Source organism: Anopheles bellator, chromosome 1 (genome assembly GCF_943735745.2).
Source record: "Anopheles bellator chromosome 1, idAnoBellAS_SP24_06.2, whole genome shotgun sequence".
In the NCBI taxonomy this organism is placed as follows: Eukaryota; Metazoa; Arthropoda; class Insecta; order Diptera; family Culicidae; genus Anopheles; species Anopheles bellator.
In genome coordinates this window covers 23,114,837-23,139,183 of record NC_071285.1, presented here as the reverse complement: position 1 = coordinate 23,139,183, position 24,347 = coordinate 23,114,837, and the positions used below count along the sequence as shown (strand labels likewise).

The following is a 24,347-nucleotide window of genomic DNA, read 5'->3' as shown; positions in this document are numbered from 1 at the left end:
TGCATTAGGTAGCACGCGCTTCGCACAGCAGAAGGTTGAGGTGTTTACGCTCATTAGGTATCCTAGCCCTTCGATCCGTTTACCGTAATATCCACCTGGCTCCGTTTAACATGTTTATACATCGCCGCCGTTTTATCAAGTCTAATGCTGCTCGACTATACATTATTACTAGTCCTTCCTGTTGTCCTTTTTGGGAGATAGTTCAGTGTCGGGAGCAGAAGCCTGTGCTGAAGCCATAGGCAGCGAGCCACAAGCACACGGAACTGCCGGTGAGCATGAGGATAGCGTCGGAAGTTACACATTTTTACAAATCAAATCAAACATTATTGTGTTCCCCCCCCGTGCTCAACAGCACCACCCTGTATAGCCGTCGTACGATAGCGAGCTAATTGCGTTTAAGAGAAACTAAAAACATACCTTAATTAGGGATACTAACTGTGCCAGCTCGTTACACTAAGCTACATTTTACGTTACGTTTACGTGGTGAATGGTTGAGTGAGGTTCTCGTAGCGGAATGATGCGGAGAGGGTGAAAGGGTGGATGAGGTGTCCTGTGGGGCGCCCACCGAAGAAGTGACGACAACTATGTGACCCTAAAGCTAATCGCGGCCACTCCCGCCACTGATAGGATATACATATATTAAGATACTAAACGCATGCGCTCGCTCCATGTACTTGGCTTAATACTTTCACACACATGCACACAAACACAAACACACGCAGAAACGTCACGCGCATCCTATACAAGCCCTACGTTCGCCCGAGGCGGCGGCCACGGAGAATCAGCGCAGTCCCCGTGCGGTTCCTCAGGGAAATCTCATGTCGCCCATGTGTCGCAGCTGGTGTAGGCTGCTCTGGGAGGCGGTCCGCTGCGGCGGCTGCCGGGGGTAGTAGAGGTTGTGCTGGGAGGACGAGCGGTGCGGGTTCTGCTTGTAGATGCCCTCGGGCGGCGAGAACTTCCTCGGCCGTCTTTCGTCGCTGTGCCGGCGCCGCTTGTCGCTTTCGTCCGAAAACTTTCGCCGCTGGTTGGTGGTGCCACTGGTGTGCGGCTCGCCGATGGTGCCGCTGCCGGGTGCGTGGCCACCACTTTCGCCGCCGCCAGGGGCCGCCAGACGCTTCACGTGGCTGGTGTCGTAGACGTAGTAACGGCTGTTCGTGTGCTGGTACTCCGTGTCGTCCAGCATTTCGTCGTCCTCGAACGTCCGGTTGTCGGACTCGTAGCGCGACTTGTAGCGCTCCTCCGTTTCGGACTTCCGGCGATCGCGTCGCTCTTCGACCCCGCGGTCAACCTCGAACTCGGTCGCGCGCTGCTTCTTGGCCGTGCTCGTTTGACCCTGCGCCATGTTGAGCAGCATGTCGTCGTAGCCGTAGCGTCCGTTCGCGACCTTCAGCGGGACCACCTTGCCGGTCGTCTTCGTCCACAGCGCTTCCTGGCCGTACAGATCGAGCATGGGCTGGAACTGGCTCGGGCCGGTTAGGTTGTGGGACGAGCGGCGCCACCCCTCCTCGTACCGGCGCCGCGTGTTCTCGTCCTCGAGCGCCTGCCGACGCTGGGACTTGCTGCTGGAGCTTTCGCTCGAATCCTCGCCCGACGTCCCGATGCCCAGGTCCTTGTCCTCGCCGTACGCCTTGTACGGGGCACCGAGGAAGTTCTTGCTACCGAAGGCCCCGGTCAGCGCGAGCTGCGGGTGCGAGATGCAGTACGGGTGCGGGTACGACTTCTCGACCGCCGACAGCTTGTGATCGTCGTCCGGCAGGTAGTGCGATTCGCACGATCCGGGCCCAAACAGCGACAGCAGCACCGGCAACAGGAACAGCCCGTGCATCGCACCGAAGAAGATCACCAGGAACACCATCTTGAAGAACACCAGGAAGATGTAGCTGTCGGCGAGCAGCAGCGCGATCACGCCCAGGATCGTGCTGGTACTGCCCTGCAGAATCGGCATGCCGAGACTGTACAGGGCCTCGCTAACCCGCTCGTCCGGTGTGCGCGCCTTCGACGACATGTACGTGTAGCAGATGTGCGCCGTAAAGTCGACCGAGAACCCGATGCACATAATCAGGTTGATCATCGAGATCGAGTCCAGGTTCACGTCCCACAGCGCCATGTAGCCGGCCACACCGAGCTCGATCGAGACGATCGAGAACGCGACCCAGAGCGAGCAGAGGATGTTCGGGATGAAGATGAACGAGATCAGCATCATGATGAGCGCCCCGACGATCATCGACTGGATGGAGGTCGGCCGGACGAGCTCGAACTGGTCGAAGAACACAAAGTACGGGTGGAAGACGGTCGCGTTCAGCGGCGACTCCTTGCAGATCTGCCGCAGGTCCCTCACCATCTCCTTCTCGTGGTTCGTGTCGGTAATGTTGACCGCCTGGATCATGAACCGGGACGCCAGTATCTTCGTATGGTCCTCGTCGAACTTGACGTCTAGCGAGAATGGATTCGCCGGAAAGAGCCAAATCTGCAAGATTGGGACGATCGTTAGCATTGCAGGTAAGGAAACGTGACCCTTGCCCCTCACTCACCTCTCGTAGCGCGTCGATAAAGCTTTGCTCACTGTCCAGCGTGAAGTTAAGGTAGTCGTTGTTCCGGTCCACGTACGACACGAACGAACGCAGCCAGGACTCGCTGTAGAGCGGTGACGTCACGTAGGACGTGTTCTCGAGTGACTGCATCAGTTCCTCGATCTGCATCTGCGTGTGCGGATCGGAGTAGTTGAGGTCCCCGGTCACGATCACCTGTATCCGGTACGGGAACTCGCGGTAGTAGTCGTCCTCCAGGTCGAAGAACTTCACCGAGTACGAGTCGGCCTTCGAGAGCTTGCGGCGCTCCAGGCCCTCCTTGATCTTCGTCAGCCCGAAGCAGGCCCCGCCGAGGTACGCCGCGAAGATCAGCAGAATGATCGCCTTCGTCCAGCCCTTGTTCAGCACGCGCGCCACACGGTCGCGGAAGAACGCCATCAGTGCGTGCTCCCGGTTGTCGATCGGGTTGTCCGGGTCGTCCCGATTGATTCCGCCCGTGTTCAGCTTCCGATACAGCCATGATCGTTTTTCTGCAACGAAACAGGAGACGTTTCAGAGACGCGCTAGATCGGCACGCGACGGTCGGCCATTAACGTTGTTGACCAGTTTGGAGTAGTAGCGCCCCTTTCGTCAGTTCCACGGGTGCCCCAGTTTTTTGTGTCATCCGTTTCGTATTCTTAAGCCACCTCAACACTATGCTCTGCCCAAAGCGCGACCCACGAGTCACTGTGCCCGGGTTGGCGGGTCAAAAAGGTTTCTGCGGTTTCATTAATTACCGTCCACTTTTTCCACGCGCTAAAGATGTTTTGCTACACACCTGTTCAACTTCCATAATTAGCGCCGTTTTTTGTTAGACCGCAGATTAAGTTACTATCGTTTTAGGTTCGGCGAGCTGGGCTCTTATGTAGCTAAAGACCTGCAAAGGACCTCCGGACATCACGCGAGCCAGTCCGGTACCAAATCTTCCGGTGCTGGAATAAGAACATCGAAACATCTCCCAGTGATGGAATGGAACATTGAACGAAACGGACATTGGCACCTTCGCATATTCGCGTTCGCTTTTCGTTGGAATGTGCCATTCGTTGGTGGGGCGCGTGTCGGAACGCCACCCCTTCATTCGCCACTGGGAACGAGAAGAAATTCGAAATGCCGGGACAGGCATCGAAAAGCGAAACTCTCGTCAACCGCAAACCACCGCCGGTCGTCGTCGTCACACAAGTGACACACTTTCGTTTGCGTCGCGGGCCACGTCGACTGTCAGCTGAGATATCCCAATCGAATTGCAGGAGCCGTGGGCCGTGGACTTTGTAGAATGTCATTTTCGGGACCACGGCACGGGCAGGTCAATGCTTCCACTCAGGCCACTTTTTGACGCCTCGGGCGTTTTTGCGTCGATCAAAGATGAACATCGGTCGCGTGCGTGTCAGGTTCGTCGTTTTCACTTTTCCGTTTCCATAGCCCGCGGAGGGCCGAAACATGGCGATACGGGCCATAATAACCTTACGGAACGGCGAAGCGGCGAAAGCAGCGGAAGTAGCGGAACAAAGTTTTAGACTTGATTTGATTTGTGCCGATACCGTCCGATACGTGCCCATCTTGCCGTAGTCGAGACGATATGGCCACAGCAGATCGAGAGTTCGCGTTTGCTTCTGATCAGTTCGTCCGCCTCTCGTCGCCCGGAAACGCTTAGCGCCATCGGGAAGAAACTGGCAGGCGTTGGCTTCTCTCACGATTTCTAAAATCAGCCCATAATCAAGCCGCGGACCGCGGAGTCCATCCACACACGGAGCAGTGCTGCGTGCCAAATGTGCCGGACTCACCATCCGGCCCCCGATGCTCGCCCGGTCCCGGTTTCGAGGCAGTCCGGTTAACATCATCCAACAAGACCGGACCCGACCACTACCGGTACCATTTTGCGCGCGGCGATGTTGACAATTTCCTGCATGCCGCTGCGCAGAAACGGTATTTAGTGCCGTACTCTCTCGTGGCCAACTGGATCAATGAATGCTGCAGGCCGACGATGTCAATGAAACGACCAAAAGCGTGTTCCGTGGCGTGGTAATGGACACCGTAAGCTACCATGGAGCCGTTCGCCACGTTCGATGGTTGTTGTCCCAGTCCGGAATTGCGCAGCAGGACGAGGCCGGTGAGTAATTGCTCAGGTTGCCAACTAGACAACCGCTAACTGGTCTCCTGGTTGGGTCTGGCGAACCGTAACCACTATACACAGTTACTCGGGTGGCCAGTTGTGTTCACCCACCAAAAACCCGAAAGGTCACCTAATTACCGGAGGAGCGCTGGCTAGAAAGCCGATCATTAATATTTCATGTGCTTGCAGGTACAATGGCTGGCTGGCAGATGGTGCACTACACGCTTTCCCATCGGCCCACGGAGCGGACCTCGGAGCTATCTATCTGATTGGCCTTTCGACCGCAACCGATTCGCGTGTCGACCTATGCTTTTCTCGAGGAGTTTCGCTTTCTTCGTGCGACCGGTTCGCTGGCCAGCACGAAATTCGATTTCAACTGTCTCTCCAACTCTGCCCCCGGGGGGTGATGCACCGCGTGACCTTCTCCGGCCTTTCGTTTACACGGGAATCGGAAGCGGATCTGAAGAATTCGGACTAGGCGGCGTTCTTCGGCCACTAGCTATTACTCAATCGACGGAAGGGCCGCGTGGAATTAGGAGAATGTCCCCGACGACATCAGCCTTCCGACAACTCTCCAGCCGCCGTTGAGTGAGCGGAAGCAGAGCAAGCAGCAACATAGGACCAAAAAAGGGTGGCCGCAACACTTACGCAATCCGCGCCGCAACTGTCCGAATATGTATCCGCGATTGCGCGATAGTGCCCGGTTAGATCATAACTCGCTTGTCGGCCTGGAGAATGGGATTTACCACCGAGAGGCGAGAGGCGCCTTCACGAAAGATGGATGTCACCGTACACGGTTGTGTTTGGGATTCGTTACGATTGGGTCGCGTGTAATGTCCCCCCGGGGAGAGCTCAGGAAGCGCGGTAGCCCGGTAGGTTACCCGGTCCGGCCCGGTCGCTTCTTCACGGCCATGTCCGTTCCCATTCGGTGGTGCCCATAATTACGGAGCCGAATGTGTTTTTTGTCGGCCAAGTCGGCCGTGGCCATAGGGCAAGTCGCAAAGCAAGGCTTGGAGCCGGTGACAGAAACGGCTTGCCCCACCAGCCGAATGGCGAAACGGCACGTGCACGGGGCCGGTGGCTTCTTCGCTCCCGGGGTCCGGCCAGGCAAGCAGCGGATTCTAGTACACGCCAGTGGCTGATGTCGTCAAACGGCTGTCGGTGCTCTACCCGCCCCGAACGATGTCCTCAATGTCTTGGGCCACTCGGCACACGTTGCAACTGCACCTTGCCAGTTGCCTGCCAGCGTGTGGCCCAACGCCCAGTGCACGCAGTTCTGTTCGCCAGCAGAGGCCGGTTAGCTGAGCATCGACTCCACCGGTCCGTCGGGCGAACCAGTTCGCGTAACTGGCCGCTGCTGCTTTGCAAACCCGAACCTCTGGCAGGCACGCAGAACATAGAATGATGTAATGTCGAATGCCCCACCGCAATGGTCGTCTCTCGTCTATTGGTCCACCCGTCCGGTCCGGTCCGGTCCGGTCCGGTCCGGTCCGGGGGCTATCAACCTGTCGTCGGAGCGTCGGAGGGGTGGTGCAGAAAATCAAAGACCGATTTGGAGGCTTAGTTTTGGGGCTGGGTAGAACCTTATGTAACGGTGCCGTTGGCCATTATTGGCGCGCATTAAATGTGACCGCGTGTGGCACACGGGGCGGTGCTGTGCACCGCGGATTAATCCACTCTTGGGCATGTGTTGGTTTAATCACCGGGCCGGCCGAGTCTCGTTGATTCGAGAGATTTCTGAAGAAAGTGGTTTTGCTTATCGCATCGGGGGTCTCTCATGCAGTTGGTGCCAATGTTTCTAAGCAAACCAGACCCTAGAGTAAGAATGAATCCTTTGTGCGTTTCTAATGAAGGTGATTTGTAAAAAGTGGGGCACTTAACTTCTGACACGATAATTATTTATGGGAACGTATTTATGTTGGCGTGATTGCTCCTAAGCGTTTCAGTCATTAGTTTTTAAGCTTAGAACTCGCTTGGACAGTTCAATATTCAATAAGTCACTAATTCAAATAATGAAAAGTTTTCCATTATGATGTAGTAATGCCTAATTTTCTGTAGAATTTAGTCTTTCAGATTATATTAGGTTGGGGAAAAAGAAATCCATTATTTTCTCGGTAGATAGCTTTAGTGATCGATATCTCGTGAAGTATCAATCATACAGTTTCAAGTTTAGGGTCGTTTTAAAGCTAATACTTTATGCGTGAAAAAATGCTTTCACCGTTTATTGTTTGTTCCATTCGTGTGTGAGTTACAGGGTGTGAACAATGGAAGTCAACTAAGAGAAATTTTACATTTTTTTTAGAAAGAGATTTTTTACGATTAATTTTACAATTTTGAAAAAGGGGAAAATTCAAGCAAGGCCGATAAAATTTTGCATGGTGTTTATGGTGCCGATACTCTAAAAGCTGGCGTCATCGAAAATGTCGATAAGATCCCAGAAATAATCAAAGTTGATCGGCATTTTAGAAATCAGAACGTAGGTCAGGAGCTAAAGAACAATCATTGATTTAAATATTTAAACTTCACTACATACTACTTCTAGGAAAAGAGCACAATTTCGAAACCCAAGTATTTATGTCACCAAATTAGATAAACATGATGATCAATGGAATCGTATGAATAAGATCGACCTCTTGAGTTTCCTGGGCAATCGATAAAATTCCTGTGCCGTATTTACCATTTACTTCCAGCATAGAGTAACAAGCTAAACACGGAAACGGAAAGCAACGCAACGGGAAGCTACTTATTCAATGCTCACTGCAACCATTCTTACCACCAACGTGAGTCCGATCGTAACCGGCCGATTTGTCATTTTAACCGAATCGAGAATCACTTGCAGCCACCACGCCGTCACGCTGTTGCCCGCAAAATGACACTCGTCCGAACATCGGTTTCCCTTTTCGCTGGCGTAGCGTTAGAGACTGCCCCGACGGTAGCTGCCCGGCATAATACGCATAATCGCCCGTAAATTACCCATTCGGACGCCGAAACGCACCGGCACTGATGAGCCGGTAAATGGTCCAGTGACCACCTGCCGAAACGGCCCTTTCGCCTGGCTGGCTGCGCCGGCGGATTGGGTAAGTTGGGCGGATTGTTCCAACAAATTGAATGATCGATTCGATTAATTTACAACTACAACGTTACACAAGAGTCGACCCTGTAACGACCGCCCGATTTGGGTTGGGCCCGGGCGCTCTTACGGAGGTAAGAAATTAAGAGTTGCGTACTTTACTCCGTTATCTGGACACTCGCTCTCGTGGTGTGCGCGACCCCTACCCCGAAAATCATACTTGACCTAGTGGTCGACAAACAGCGGGCGTGAAAGTGAAAACAAAAAAAACACATCCAGGATGAGGCCGGTTCATTGTTGGCTCCTCTGCGCCTCTTCTTGGCTGGCTGGCTGTGGCTGTGTTACATCTTCGTGCGCTCAAACCCGGCGTCGTCACAGTGACATAACGTCGAGCAATTTCAACACCCCACGGTCCGCAAACCGTTCCCGTAGTCGTCGTCGGCTGGATATAGGCCCTGGACAGGACCACGCCGCGCAGTGATCGATCGTTTTGTTGTTTTTTGCGCGATCGGTGACCGTGGCATGGCTGCAGTGACATTCGTCGGCAACATATGTTTGTTCCTCTCACCGGCTGGTCCGACTGACCATTTCCTCCATTCGACCATTCCCATGGTGATCATGCGCCTGATCGTCGGGATTCCCGAGCTTGAGTTGGGTCTTGAGCCTACGCAGAGGCTTTCAAGACGCTGATGCTGAGGAAAGTATGCGCTTAGCTATGGTTTCATAACTCCTGGTGGGGTAAACGTTAGAGGGGTCTTATGCCACGTGCCACAGTTCATTTGATAAAAGCGCGGCACAACTCAATAACCCCCGCCATTAGGTTGTGTTTACTGGATTTAGGCCAATGTCTGGGGGCAGACCTATTAGGTGGATCCTATGATCCGAGTACGCTGGTGTCAACGCGCAGTGAAGAGCAAAAGCTCAATTCTTGATCACAATCCACTTTTCTGTCAACTCATGTGCCAGATGCGATCGCCATGGAGCAAATTCTTGATTACTCAGTGCGATCGTCAATATCTTCATCGCCTCCACTTTCCAGGAGTTGCGTTCCCAAGTGGGAAGAGAGAGGCGCGTGCCCGTAGCACAAGTGTAACACTTCCGTGATCGTATCAGACGGCCGGTTCGTGCTCTCGCGATCGTCCGTTTAAAGCTAATTATATCGTTTATTGGATTATTACAGTGCGGCGTGCGGTGTCCGGGTGTAGGATTCTGTTTTTAGCCGACTCCGACCGACCGTAGACCGCTGTAGTCCGTATCATCTCCAATTTGATCGTGTCTCGTGGACCTGCTGATCTCACTGATCAGCGTTCGGGTTGTGAAAGAAGAAAAACATTTCGGAGCTTCTACGGCTGCGATATGTCGCCCGAACGCGTCTCGTATCGCCTTGTAAATAATCAGATTTATTCACTCTAATGACTCGTTTCCGTTGGCTCGCGGTTCGTTCGCTGGGCCTGATGATGAGCGATAACGGTGCCGGTGTCGTGGCGTGTTAAGCGCACCAAAGTCTAGAGACAGAGAGAGAGCTCGGGAGTCTCGAGAGGTTCTAGAATGGTCCGCACTCCGACTCAGCACATCCAGCAGATGATGGATGATGGTGAGTGAGCGATCACAGCAGGAATTGCTCTCGTTTGACCGAGTTCTGTTACCGCATCCTAATCACCTTGGATGTTCTGGGTAGCGAGCGAAAGGTGAACCAGCCGCGGCAGTACTTCCTCATGCCGACCGGGCCGAGCCGACGACCTTTCGCTAACGGATCTCCTAACCTGTCCGGTCCGGGCTGGCTGCTAACGGACACCTGCTTTCGGGCGGCACAAGGACTAGTGCACGCTCTCGGTAGTGCACGGCTCAGCGAACTAAGGTAGCGAAGTTTACTGACCTCAAATTGGTGCCCACGCACACACGGGCAGGCTTGATCGGGCAGGGATGCGGCCGCCAGCCGGGCGATCAACGATCCGTGGCGCGGCGAAATCGAGGGCAGTGGAGTGCTGCACGCCACGCTACACCCAGCTGATGATGTTTTTTAATGTGCATTTTAATATATCTCAGCCTGTCCCGGCCCGGCGCGGCCCGGCCCGGTGCTTGCCATGGATCTTGGAGACGCCGGAGAAAACGGTCGGCCTATAAATAATGCTTGAACGGGTGCTGGCGATAAAATACGGCATCGGGGATTCGGTTAGACCCTGCGGGAATGGCCTGCGATGCAGCGGGACTGCAATTGCAAGTTGCAAACCCGTTCCACGAGCGGTCGAGTCGGACCGAGCAAGACCTGCTTGCCAGCCTTGAGAGAGCGATCGTGTCCGAAATTTTGGGCGAATAAAGTGAAAGTTACAGATAGTCCTCGGGATCGGAGCCTGGGGTCTCGCGACTGGGGTTTGGGTGCGACTTTTAAGAATGGCTCTTCCAGACAGCTTTGGAGAATTGGGCCACCAGAATTGCGAAAGGCCATCGAGAGAGAGAGAGAGAGCGCGTTGAGATGGCAACTCTTTCATTGTCACGTACAAGGTCCCGGCTTCGTTGGAACTTCGTCACACCTGTCGGGCCTTTTAATTAAAGGCTAGACTTAATGAGCTGGGCGAAGCCTGGGCCTCCTCCCATCCAACTCGAAGGCATCGATCGAGCCGATCGATCGATCGCAGAACTTCACTTTGGAGTGTCGGTTACGTAACTTGGCCCCCCCGAAAAGCAACCCGATTTGTGTGAAGACAGAGACAGGGGCTCATCACTGGAGTCGCATGAGCAAAACGGTGGCACAGCAGGTTGCCTCGATGCTACTGACCGTTACTTTCGACGTCGGTGAACCCGAAGAGTGACATAACCTGGAGAAGGATGCTGCGTGCGCGGGCACGCGTACTTTTATGAGTGGGTCATGCGTTGGAAATTCCATGGCAAACAATAAAGCCCCGAAAAGTCGTGGGGCCGAGCACGGTGACAATGCACGGAAGATTACGAAGGAGCTCCCACTTGTGGCTGATTGCTTTTGTGAAGCCAAAGCGTCTCACACAATTGGGATGAGCTTCGAGATCTCGGAGGCTTCGAGGGTTTTGGGTGATCCTCAAGCTGATGCGACTTTCTTTACGAAAGGTTATTCGACAGCGTACTCGGTGTCAATGAGCGCGCTTTCAGGGATTCTGCGTCCGTTTCTATTGTTTCTTCGCGCTCGTTAGAGGTCCTATCGTGCTCCTACTCAACATTCGGGCCTCCAGGGACTGTGTTAGTTATTTCAGGGCACTTTAAACGAAAATACGAGGGCTTTTTAAATTTAAATTAAATTTCTGCCGAATGCCGAAAAGCCATTTTGAATGGTCAGTGTGTTTGCTCATCGTTGATTTTTCTCTGCTCCAAGAAATGGATGGCAAAGAATCTGTATCAAATTTTGTGTTAAAACCCAAATTAAATGCGCTGACGCATTCCGAATGTGGACTGTGGGGCTTGGGGTGAAGCTATTTTGGCCCAAAGCAGCGTTTATCGGTGGTTAAAGTGTTCTCAGAGGCCCAAGAAGATGTGAACGACGAAAAGCTAAGTTTCGTCGAATATGAAGGTTTTGCTTACGGTCGTAAATTATCGATACTTTTGGAACAAATAAGGTGCATCTCAATAAGATTGATATAACGGCAACCAACGTAAACCAAAGGCAGATAGAGTTTACACAAGTTTACACATGGAAGAAATAAAGCTCTCTTTAAAATAAATAATGCAACTAGCGTGTCGTAAGTTTTATAAATTTAAAAAGCGAATCGACCCAGAATAGAGGAAATAATAATTTAGTGGCAAGAAAATGGAGGCAAAAACAAGGCGATAGTGTGATAAATTAGGAAGGATTGGAAGGGATTGGTTCATCTTAAGAAAACACTACTTGGTTAAAAGTTTTAACCCAAAGTCTACGGTTTATGCTACTGTAAAGCGGCAATCATACAAAGCATTCCGTTAAGAAACCAAACCAGTTGTTTCTCAAATAAATTATTTCAATATTTTACGATGCGTTGATAATCAATAGATCGTAGTTGGAAAGATTTGATGTCCTACCGCGTTGCTTGCCGAAAAGCTTATCGCATGTCCGAAAAGCTCCATTAGCTAATGCATATACTAGGTCAATTGGAATCGTCGATTTAGAACCGTCACAGAGCTCGGACTGATTCGGATAAGATCACCTCAACAGATAGAGACATGCCGCGAGCGATCAATAGCGGAAGGTAGTAGAATCCGTTTGAGTGGAACCCTTGATCCAACCAACGATCCCAAACGGTGCGCTACAATGTAACACCTCATCTCGCGTCAGCGCACCCCTATGCCAATCCCTCCAGCCCCCCTGAAATGGCCCCGGCCCCGGCTCGGGAGGATCGGACGAACATAACTTAGTTTAAAATTCTCCGATAACTCTCCGAAACGGAGGGCTTCACTTGATCCGCGGCTCGAGGCCCCGCACCGCAAGGTACTCACTTAATAAAGGAAACGCCCAGGCCCTGCTCGGTGCCGCAAACGGTAAAAGGGCCGCGCACACATTCCTGTGGGAGGGAAGCCACCGAGCCCGCTCGGCTCGGCGTTTGGCCTGTTAGTATCGGGCCAACAAATCTTCGCCCCCCCAGGAGCCGGAGGCGCCCTCCTAATGCCTGTCATCTCTCTGCCGTCCTGCCGCCAAGACGCGAAACGCTGGCCACGCCGCGTGGGACGGACTTGTGCAATGTGGTCGGATCATTAACCGGCCATCTAATTGATGTGGACACGGTCATCTAATAGAACGGCCGCGTTCCGCCGGCACCACCGGTCTATTCTAATGCCGAGCCGCGAGACCTCTGACGATTTATGCACGGTGCACGGTGCACCGCCTTTCAACGGCCGCAGCTCTCTCCCGCCTCGAGGCCCTTGAGCACGGAGGGCGTGTTTGGCCATTCAAACTTGATTCATGATTTAGGGAAAAACGCCGCAACGCGCCGAGGGCGAGGCCGTAAGGCGTTGCGTCCGCTACGCGCCGTGTACGACCTGACGATGATGATGACAATAAATTGGTTCGGTATATAAATTGATAAAAAGAAATTTTGCGTGGGCCACCGTGCGATCCGTATCCGAGGTGTCCGGCGAGTCCCGTTAGCGGCGCTCACATGGCCGAGAGGTCGCCGAGGAACAACAGTTACTTGGCCAGCGCTAGATCGGGGTCGGAAACTCTACATTGGCGAGGCTGCTGGGCTGCTTCCAGAAATCCGGCCGACAGTGACAATAATCTTGACACCTCCTGGCAAGCGGGAAGTGGGCTAGTGTGACCTAATCGGATTAGGTTCACACGCGAGGTTGCAATCTGGCGTCGGAAGCGCATCAGCGGCCGGGAGTTAACCGTTGCCCCCCGCCGGTTCGCGTGTTCGCCCTGCGTGCCGACGGTTCGTGCCCTGGGCCAGATAATGGGCGGTTGTTCCGTATCTCGCTGTAGGAAGTCCCACCGTCGCCGGGGCATTGATTTCGAGTATCCCGACCGAGCGCAAGTTGGAACAGCCAGTTCCACGTGAGTTGGCCCGTTGGCGGTGTCACCTACCTTTGATAGCAACCGATTCCGGCAGAACCTTGTATCCGAAGGTGGCGTGCAGATTCTTGGCCTCGCAGTGCCCGGACACGGCCATGCAGCCGGCGAAGAACGTGATGTGCCAGAGGAAGGTGAAGCAGACGGCGAACCCGCTGTACGCGCAGAAGATCTGCACCGACGGGAACGGGCTCAGGATGCCGATCCAGAACGAGATCATGTCGGTGAGCGAGGTGATGGTGATGGACACGGCCGCCTCGGACATCATGTGGCCCATGCGCTCCGGGGTCGACAGTTTCACCGACGTGCGCCGCCAGGCGGCCAGCATCACAAACGTGTCGTCGATACCGATACCTGCCGAGAAGAGAATCAGGTTTTTTAAATTAAATTTATTAGACACAAATGCATGATTACATAAGAGCACAGAGATATTCCACTTTGAGATTGCAGCTATTTGGCTAACGTAACACAATGATTGAAGCGAAAATGTGTCGAATTAAATCTATTTAAATTATATTACTACTACTATTTTGCCTCCCAGTATTAAGACATGTCCTGATTAGCAAAATCAAATTAAATTATTTAAATTGTATTAGGTTGGCTAAACCGAAATCCATTATTTTTGGGTGAAAACCAAAACTATATTTAACAGGATTTCAATGGTCCAATTTGCGTTAAATATTCACCGATTTGTTGGAAAATTTGTTGCCTTTTTAAAAATACCTTCATAATGCCTCTTTTGTAAAAGGCTTAGTCGTTATTGACGAAAAACTCGAGAAATGCATCATGATGGATGCATTAAAACTTTCTAATCAAGCTCCCGGACATTCCGACGAGTCACTAAAAACGTGTGTGACATTTCGCTTTCCTGATGGAACACAAAACCGCTTCCGTTGGCCGATTCTGGTCGGTTCTGGTCAATTGCTTGCTTCGAACGGTTGAGTTATTGACATTAGAGATCTGAATTCGGTTCCTTTCAAGTCCCACCATATACCCGGTAAAACCTTCCTGGCCGTGAGTCCTGGTTTGACCACAGGTTAAGCTGCTACAGCATGCTTAGACCACGATCGTTTTTACACAGTATTGCCGTATGTATCCTATTCCTCATCCCCCGTACCCATCCGTTAAAGGAATGGGTCGATTTCGTTCCGTTTGGCCAAATGTTTACAGTTGGAAATTCGAGCCATAATGTTTTTTTTGTACAAATAGGGTTGTTTTGTTAACACCCTGTAACTTACAAACGTATGGAACGAACGAAAAACAATAAAACATTTTTTAAATTGTAAAGTATCAATTTCAAAACGAGCCTAAACTTGAAACTGTACTGTACGATCGATACTCCACGAGATATTGATAACTAATAACTAACAACATCTTAACAACTAGTTTACTTTGAAATTAATGGTTTGATGAGTATGTCTAGTTTTTTCTAAGTCATTTCTAAGTGTGGTCGGTAGTTAAGTTTATTGTCCAGCATCAGCCCTAGGTACTTGATGTTAGAAGACCAGCGATCGGAGTTAGTAACGGATAACGGCGGCAGCATCGCAGAAATGGCTCCGATGAATTGATTAGTGGCCAGGGGTTGATACCGTAGCCGCAAGAGCCCTTACGCGGCTTACACACTCCACCCTTAAAGGGATTTCGGAGGGCAATGACGTAATCTCCGGTGGCCGTAGCCACGTAGTAGCCATGTGTGTTCGCCACACCACGCGGTGCACTACGTGACCGAGGGGCGGTTGAAACCGGTCGGCGGCCGAAAACATTCACAACACCTCTCAACACCGGCCGCCGATCGGATGTGGCAGCCCCTCCGGGCAACATTTCACCACCACCCCACCGTTCTTGTTCTCGTCCTGCCTGAATCAGCTGCGTTTGGCAGCTGATTCAGCTAGTCGCCCCGTGGCTAATGGCTCCCCGTTGAAATTGGAGGCCGATTGCGGGGCCGGAATATTTCCGGAGGTTCTCGATCGCCAGACGCACGATCAATAATTACCGGTCACTGGCCCAGTGTACCGTGGGCTATGAGGACTTGCGAAACGTAGACATAGAAAATTGTCCCCCAAGACCGTTCATGAGCGCGTTCTTGCGAAAGACCCAGGGATGCAGGTTAAGCTCTTTGGGGTTTTGGGTTCCGAACCCAGGCGAATCGTGATCGTCTTACTGGGCCGCCGATGTTACGAGCCATATTTCACGCCGCCTATTACAACCTCAACCTCATTCACTGACCACTCGCGGGATGGCCCAGAGTAACTGGCTTGCACCTCACCACACATACACACAGACCATCGGGGCCAGCGACGGGGGACAGTGAACAGCAACCGGAAACTCGGCGGAACCTCCATCGAACTACCATTTCATGCGGAAGCCAATCAGACCATGATGGCGGCCGGCTGCGCCAATTCAGGGCAACCTTATGGGATGCAGTTAATCGTTCCGCGGATGGTGGAGTTAACAGTAACCTTCAAACCGTGGCGGCGTTATCGATAAACAGACCCAGCAGGAGTATGCGTGTGTAGCGGACCAGGTCTTACGACGGCGCTGTGTGGGTATTGATGGCGTTTACTACCCACTGAAGGTTGTCCGCCTGGCCTGAAGACGTTCCTTGTGTGTGCGCAGGGTGTGATGTGCATTTAAATTTTAGCGATCGAGGTGATTACGACACTTGGAACTAGGGCACGTCCCGATTTTGGAAACTCCCCGGCTCTCTTTTATGTAGTTTCTTTATTGTTTGCGCACGGACCAAACGAGACACAAACAACCGCTCACCGGTGATGATGATCAAGCTGACAAGGTGATCTTTGATAGTAGACCGCACGGGTAAAACTATTCGAGGACGGAACCGTGAATGCGACCTTGAGAAAAACCTTCTTTCGATGCTCGCAAATTCGAGTATCTGACGTACCGGAGTACGGGTTCCCCAAATACTGATTTTGAGGAATCAATTGTCTCTTCGAATAACATGATCACATTGAGCATTCCATCTCAAAGAGCGTGAACTTCAAAACATTATTTAAGATGTTTCTGAAGGTCCGATTTGCATTAAATATGCACCGTCTTGTTGTATAATTTATTGCCAAGTGTTGGTCGTTATTGGCGAAAAACTCTAGCAATCTATTTTCACAATCTTCTCTTGAACTCAATTTTTCATCACTCATGAGGTTTGGAACGCACAAAAAAGTCCCCAAGCTTAGACCACGATCGTCTTCAGACAGTATTATCTTATGTGTACCATTTCTTATCCCCAGGCACAATCCGTTGAAGAAATGGTTCGATTTTATTCCGATTGGCCAAAATGCGTAGATGGAAATTCAATCCTCCACTTCTTTTGTTAACGTTGATTGTTAACGAGAAATGGAAACATCTTAAGTTGTTTGATGGTTAATCTCTAACTCCTGGTCTATGCTCTGATTACTAACATTCCGATCAACTTTGATTATTTCTGTGGTTTTATCGATCTTTTCGACGACGAGTCTGCCTGTCAGAGGTGCATTATTAACAGAAAAAAATAACAGAACTGGTTTGACGAAAATAAAATTGCACGTAACTAGCTGTTACACTATTGACACCACATACACCGTGCACAATTTCAGCGGCCTAGCTTGAATTTTGGCCTTTTTCAAAGAAAAACTGTATAATGTACCGAATTGTCTCCTTTTTAGATTTCCATTGTTAACACTCTTTAACTCACAAACGAAAGGAACAAACAAAAATAGTAAAAGCGCTGAAGTATCAGCTTTAAAATTAGTCTAAACTTGAAACGTTACGATCGATGCTTCTCGAAATATCGATCACAAAAGACATCTTTCCAAAAAATAATGGATTACTCTTTAGGCAACCTTAAAGTTGGACCTACAGGCGACATTTCAATAATTCGGAAGCAAATCAAACAATCGGGCGAGAAAGCTATAATAACTGAAGGTTGTCACGGCAAAATAGATGGCCGTCGTTCGAAAGAGAATAGCGGCCGTAACGTATGCCGGCTTGTTCGAGAAATAACCTTGTTTCGCCCAAAAGTGGAATTTTAAAAATAAAACTTGCATTAGAGCCAACATACTATGCTATGCTGCGAATGCTGCAAGATCTGCGCCTATATTTTTTAATTATTTTAAAACAAATTAAAGTGCGTTTATCGTCACCTGTTAGTCTGTTAGACGTTCTAAACTTGTTTACCTAAGCCAGGAAGTGAAAATCAGGCTGACCAACAGTACGTATCTAGGGTGCGCGATAATGCTGCTTTCGTATTCCGTGACCCAAATACCCTCGAACCGCGCAAGAAGAACTATGCGCGCGACCAACTGGCCTTAACTGGACATAAATCACGCGAGCGACGCGATGATGGCCGACGATCGTAATTTTCGGCATCATTCACCGACCCCGATGGCCAATCAAACCGCCGCCACAACAAAACAGAGTTGCAGAAAACTTCTTCGGTCCGGGGCCGGGTCTGGATCGCAGCCGGGCATTACGCACCCCGAACGAATCACAGTTTTACTGTGCCGATGACACGATCGGTCGATGTCAGTGTTGTGACATCGAAACAACAAAATAAAATCGAATTGTTTCGAACCCGGGAGAGAGAGAGAGAGAGAGAGAGATCGGCATTATGCGATCCAAGACGCTCTCAATTCCGGGGTCGCGCACAGCGGTGCGTCAATGTCCATTTTCTAGCGACTTTCTTTCTGCCGTTCAGCCCAGCCCATTCAGCTATGTGTGATCTATTGGTCCGATTGCACGATTGTTGTTGGTCCACCGCCCACCGGTGGCCGCTCGGGCACCGTAAATTGCCGGCAATTGAGTGCAGCGGTCATGTTGATTGTTGAACCGACCGCCCGCCACCCAATATTGCATGCCCGCTCGCATGACTGCTCTTGCTCGATCGACATCTTTCTATTGCTTTTCCCTCGCATCGTGTACATTTTCGCTCCCTCTCGGTGGTGCACTTACCGTTTGGGGCGCCGTTTGGCGCAAGCAAACGGCGGCCAATGTTTGGAAATATGCTGTGCACATACACAGAGATTTTGCTTTCCCAACTCGCAACTCGCAACTATTGCGTTATGCAACTTATGCTTCTCGCTCGGGTCGGCTAATTCGCGCATGATGATTTGCTTCACTTCGGTTCATTTCACTACCACTACCGATCGGCTCACTCTTCTGGGGCCGGGGCCTACGTATTGTCTTGACCGTCCCCGAACGGGGGCCACCCTCGGAGACTTGCACGCCACGTGCGTGTTGTGTCATATGCTTCTACCGTATGATAATGCTGTTTCGGAAGGCATCGCAAAAAAAGCGACCAAATGAAATATTTATCCAATTTTCTCCATTTCCCGGACACCCGGAGAGGTTCGTGAACCCGAGCGAGCACTTCCGAGGCACTTCCGTGAGGAGCTCCGAATGATTGATATGCAGTTTGCAGATCGAGTGTGAAAATGTGATCGTTATGAGACGCGATCGTTACCCAACACCACCGGCGAGCCTAATGATATCATTTCGAGTCGGCTGCCAGTCGTTGAACTGCCGCGTTAAGTTGAGGTGAAAATTCCTGTTTAAGCAACGCACCGGAGATTTATTTTTAAACTTTCCTGTTTACCGACACAACAAAGAGGGAGACAGAAAGAGAGCGAGAAAAGAGGAAGTACTTTGTTCGGTCAGCGGGCGCGATCCGTGGGGGCCATCGAACAATTACCTTCACTCAATTAAACCATCAACACCCGCGGCAGGAAGCGGCAGCACCGGTGACTAAGTCTCCGGGCGGTGCCATCCTCATTCGGGAATGTTGACCGCCGATGCCGCTGCCCTGAACCTGCGGCTAAGGCGGCAATTAATATTCTAGCCACAAACGCACGGTGGCCGCACCATCGTCAGCGACACAATCGAAGAACTGCACTCGGCAGCAAGCGACGAACCCGAGTGTCGTAAAGATACATTGTTCGTGCATTGTTTGGCGAGGGTCCCCAAGACCGGTGCGGTCCGGGGTGAGGCGCTGGCCATGGTCGTATCACCATAATCGTGCAATCGCGGCGAAGAAGTCCACCAACCGGTGACCCTGTTCATGAGTCTCTAGGTCTGTTTTCGTGCGCCCGGAGATTCCTCAACGCGAGCCTATGTAGCCTGTGGAGCCAGCGTATTGCGTACGCTCGCTGCCAGATCTTTCGCCGATGATCTACGATCGTCCCAATCCTCCGCTGTCGAGTGTGTGCGGAGGACAGCGATCAACACGCACACGCCGTGACGCCCGAGCGCAATTAGAGTAGGTGAGGTAACACGGACACTTACCAATCATTAGAAACGGTGCCGCCAGGTTGATTCCGATGAACTCGATCCCCAGGTACATGGCGAGTCCGAAGGCGGCGCATGTCGCCATCACGGCCGACACGTTGCCCATCAGGCCGAGCCAGGGCTTCGAGCGGACCACGTCGCCCATCATGCACGTCACCACGCTGTTGGGTGGGGAAAGGAAGGAACGGCGTTAGTATCAGGCTGCCGCGTCTGCTAATCGTGCCTAACGTACCTAAACAGGATCATCAGCAGGAAGGTGGAGCCAAAGTACGGCACGACGGTCCGCGTGTTGCGCTCCAGCTCGTGGTCGAGGGTGCGCGAGGCGAACCGTGCGACGGAGATGTACTGGAACAGCCCGTTGTCCTCGGCGTAGCCGACCGCGTCGAGGAACGCTTCCTCCCAGGCGGCCCCGCGACCATCCTGGCGCTTCGAGTCCGCCGTCACGAAGTACACCAGATGGAGCGACGGCACCGAGATGATGATGTTGTCCTCCGACACCTGCGTGCCGCCGAAGAACACGGGAAACACGTGCGCATCCCACGTTACCGGGTTAAACATTACCGGGAAGGTGAGATTCAGTTCGCCGGCCTCAACCTACAGGAGGAGCAGAGGAGCGGTGGGTTAATTGCGTGTAAATCTGCGTGTGCGGGAAGGGGGATCGTACCTCGTCGATGATCTTATCCAGGTTGAGAATATCGTTCGCGAAGCACTCGTTCTCCCACCGGGCGCACGCCTCGCGGTACGTGAACGTTTCGCCCTCGAAATGGGCCGTTGCGTTCTGGATGATGCCGTCCAGCAGGCGCAGCTCCTGCCACACATCGCGTCGCAGGAGGTTCTTGTTGTGTTCGTCCTTCGAGACCACAATCACCCGACCGAAGCGTCCTGCGTGTGAGAGACCGAAACGCGTACCGTGAGCTCGGAACTTCGATTATGTTTTGGGTTAGGTAAGGTTAAGGCAAGGTTTGGTCAATTTTACGCGCCCGTTTACGCGTTCACAGTTTCGCACGGGGGCCTGGTCCCGTTCACTCGCACTCCGCTCAAGGATGCGATCGAGATCGAGCGGTTGGCCAAAAATCCATCGCTTTGGTGGCTTGGAATGTAGTTTTCGGGCGGCCATAGTGGCAAGGATAATGAGGTTTTCGCGGTTCGTGAACCGTTGATTGAAAGCTGAACTAAAAATAGATGAGGTCAATGGTGTGATTGCTTAACAGAAATGCTGCATCATCGCACGCACAAGGGACAGGGATATTAGAATGCACCATGGACCCGTCGCCATGGTCAATTCTTTTCATTTCTTAATTGACACGGGGTCTGCCAAGTGCCATTATCTGTGATCTATAACGGAACTCCGAGTGCAATCATCGAGCCGGGCTAGGTTTTAATTAGGAAGCAGTGCAGCCGGTTAATAAAAAGAACCATACGGAAGGTGAACCGTTATTGAAGGTCACCGGTGCTTAATTGCCCTGAAGTACTTGGTGCGTATGCTCTTGAGCGGGCCACAGGAAACTAGGCCGACCGTGGTAAGGAATCTTTTGACGCCATTTGCAGCACTTAATGATCTGTTCCACTATCTGTTAGAGCGGATTGAGGCCTATTATCAGCAATTCAAATGTTAAAAGTGCAAACTGACGTCTTTGATACCGAAATCGTATCAAATGTCGGGTTCGTTGCTTTACGCCGGGCGTTGATGTCTTTTGTTTCCAACAGGGAATATTAGAATATAGAATACACCTGCTGTTCCTCCCAATGAGTTACATAATGATCTTAATCTATTACCGAATCATTCGTCATATGTTTATCCTCTCTTGTGGTTCCGTTCTTCAATATTTAAGTTAAAACAAGTGATTATAAAAATTGCTTACGATCAACAGCGCCTTATGCTCCGCAACACTTTCGCTCGCAGAACAAATAGAAATTGAATCAATTTGAGCGCAAATTGGACAAACGAATGTCGAAAGCGGGATAGAAATGCATGCTTCAGCGCGAGCCGCGATCGGTGTTACGTTTATCGATCAAACGGCCGATCGATTATGCGAGCACCCGTGGAGATGCGGCCCCCGGACACGTGATCGATTACCCGGCACCGGCGCTACCGTACACTCCGAAGGCAATTAAATACCGTTGGCGGCGCGAACAATGCGATGCGCTCCGATTTAAGCGGAATGCCACGCTCCAACGCAGTGCGGTGGCGGTGACCGCTCGATCCGCAGGATATCTCATCTGCCGCATTTTTTTTATAGCGATAACGATAATTCCTCAATTACCACGAGGCGTCTATCGTTGGGATCGATCATGTTTTACACCTTTCCAATTTACGTCACTCGCGAGGGCGCGCACGTGCCGCTTGCCTGGGGGTCGATCGTACGAAAATACTCTTCGCAGAGCCCGAAAAAAAAAATGGGTGGCTACTAAACAATGGCTCAAAGGGGGCAGCCACCGAGTGGCACGTGCATCATATGCGGAAAGCTCATTGGGAGCGTGCGAATTTAGTCGCCGCAAGTAGCGATGCTAGTTATCGCCGATAGCCAACAGTTTCCGATAACAATTCCTGGCCGCTGCCTATAAACGGCTATGGGTGTGCGTTGCGTATGGTCGTGATTGAATGTTGTTGTCGTTGTTGGCCGGCACCCAGAGTGTGTGAAGGTTGCGCGTGCTACGGCGTTCGTGGTGGTGGCGGGACACTAGTACCCTCGGTTAACCTAGAGAATCCACATGTGTGTTTGCTGAATTAAAGTGGCCATAGTTGTGTGTACCACACGCATACTTGCATGCGAACTGCGCTTTTGGGTCGTTTGCTATCGATAGAAGCCGAACACCCGAATAATGAAAACAAAAGACATCAACATCCAGGCGACGAACCTTTGCTTCAAGTACACAGAAACACGAGCTACGACGGACCGACGGACAGTTCGTGGATCGTTATCGTTTATCTGGCACTAAGAACCCAACAGCCAGTCGTTCTGGGTGCTTTGTGTCCTTGACCGTACGACCGTACGGCTCTATCGCGGGCATTTTCTCGCGCATCGAATGAGTCGAGTGAGGAAAAATGCCAGTTTATGTTAATACACAGCTGTCCGGTTGCCAGTGTGCCCCGGCAAGCTTTCGGAGCAGCTGTAATTGCCCAGGCCGAGGTACATGAAGCCGGTTTTTGAAGCCACTCGCGGTGAATGGAATAGAAAGTCAAGTCAACAGGCTACGGCAGGGGTCGCAGGCGCCCTACTCATGCGCCCGTTCTATCGTTGGCCCAGCGCGTGATGAAGAAAACTGGTGCACCCGATCCGGTTACGCAGGGCGGTACTGCAGCCAGCGTCCGAGTCATTTGCTTTGTCTGCCAGATCACAAAGTGGCACTTTGTGATCGGCCAAGCCCAAGGCCCAAGAGCTGGGGCCCTACCGATGATCCGAACTTACCCGGTCTGGTGATTCTGCCGACGTTGAAACGGTGCGTATAGTTGACCTTGAAGTAGTTCTCGACGATGGCACGTTCCGCTTTGCCCTCGCCGCTGATCGGTGAGAACAGATACTCGGGATCGATTTCGTACTTGATCTGTTGGTAGCTGTAAAGAGAGAGAGAGAGAGCGAAGCGACACCATTAGAAACACACCATAGCCAGACCGGCCCAGGAATTCCAGGAATAGGGCCGCCAGGGCTCCGAATGGTCATAAAATCACCCGTGCGGTGCTAAATTTAAACGCAGATGTCACAGATTAATGAACGATCGTAAAGTTTGTGGTCGCTCCGTAAGAACGCGTCCCGCGATTGGCAAATGCCACACGGCAGTAATAAAACGCTTCTACGCCGGTGGATTAAAGTTCGCCCGAAAAGGTTAAGCAATTATTTGATGTGACGTGGCTTCCCGCGACAATCCTGCGGTCAAAAGGTTCCCGATCTAAGGCTACCTAAAACGTTGCATTTTATGGAAACGAAGTACGCGAGGTTATTAAATGGAAATTTCTACCAAAATTACAACCAATTGAAAACGATGAATAGTCTGTGCTTCTCGTAAACGAACCTGGCCTGGAAGTGCCGGCCAGACAAAAAACGATAAATCAAATCGAAAGTGGGCCAAATATTTATGGTTACACCGGGTGCTGTTTAGTAGTTTCTCCGAAAATTCGCCGTCACACCGGACCACGAACCTCTTCAGCGTTGATTAAATTTTCCCCGTTCCTACGCACCGGGCAAAGAAAGGCCTCGCTTTCCCCCGTGGTAGCCCCGGGTCGGTTACTCTCTACTACGCACGGCAACTGGCACCGTCGCTTCAGCGTGGGCTTCTGGTCACCTACTCGGCCACCACCGTGGCAGCAGCTCTGATTGGTTAATTAATAAACCCGGAGTCGTCGTCGGAGTGCAGCGCAGGAGTGCCCGCCCCATGCTAATCCTGCCGGGACCTGTTTCGCGCCGATGCATTCCTACCCCGCCCCGGGTGGCGTACTTACCCGGTCATGCAGAGCAGAGCCAGCAGGACTGGCACGATCAGAAAGTAGCCCGGATGCTTGGCGATGAAGAACCCGAGCTTGTAGAAGGATTTGTTTAACGCATTGTCCACACACGAGATACCGCAAGTCATCTGGAAAAAAGAGGGAAGAAAAAGCGGACGGCGTGAAACTAACGGCGGTGAAAATGGCGGCGACGGTACGCAAATGGGGCCCGTAAATGAGTGAACATATTTAATTGGACTCATCAATCATCATCTCGGGCTTCGGCACGAATCCTGCTGGCCCCAGTGGCTAATGGGGCGATCCCGCAACAACCGTGGTTCGCGTGTCGGACGCGAGCTGGACGACGAGCATTAACTATGCGAAAGTGGCCAGGATTT

General features: G+C 51.7%; 1 protein-coding gene across 1 annotated transcript; it reads right to left on the bottom strand.

The window, feature by feature from the left end:
• Positions 1-805: 805 nt before the first annotated feature.
• LOC131216606 (patched domain-containing protein 3) lies at positions 806-24,098 on the bottom strand. Its single transcript, XM_058211139.1, has 8 exons — positions 23,968-24,098; positions 22,940-23,085; positions 20,194-20,411; positions 19,762-20,123; positions 19,527-19,690; positions 13,269-13,607; positions 2,532-3,058; positions 806-2,467 (listed from the first exon to the last, which is right to left on the bottom strand). Exons 1-8 carry the CDS (start codon positions 24,096-24,098, stop codon positions 806-808), a joined length of 3,549 nt encoding a protein of 1,182 aa, XP_058067122.1.
• Positions 24,099-24,347: the final 249 nt, after the last annotated feature.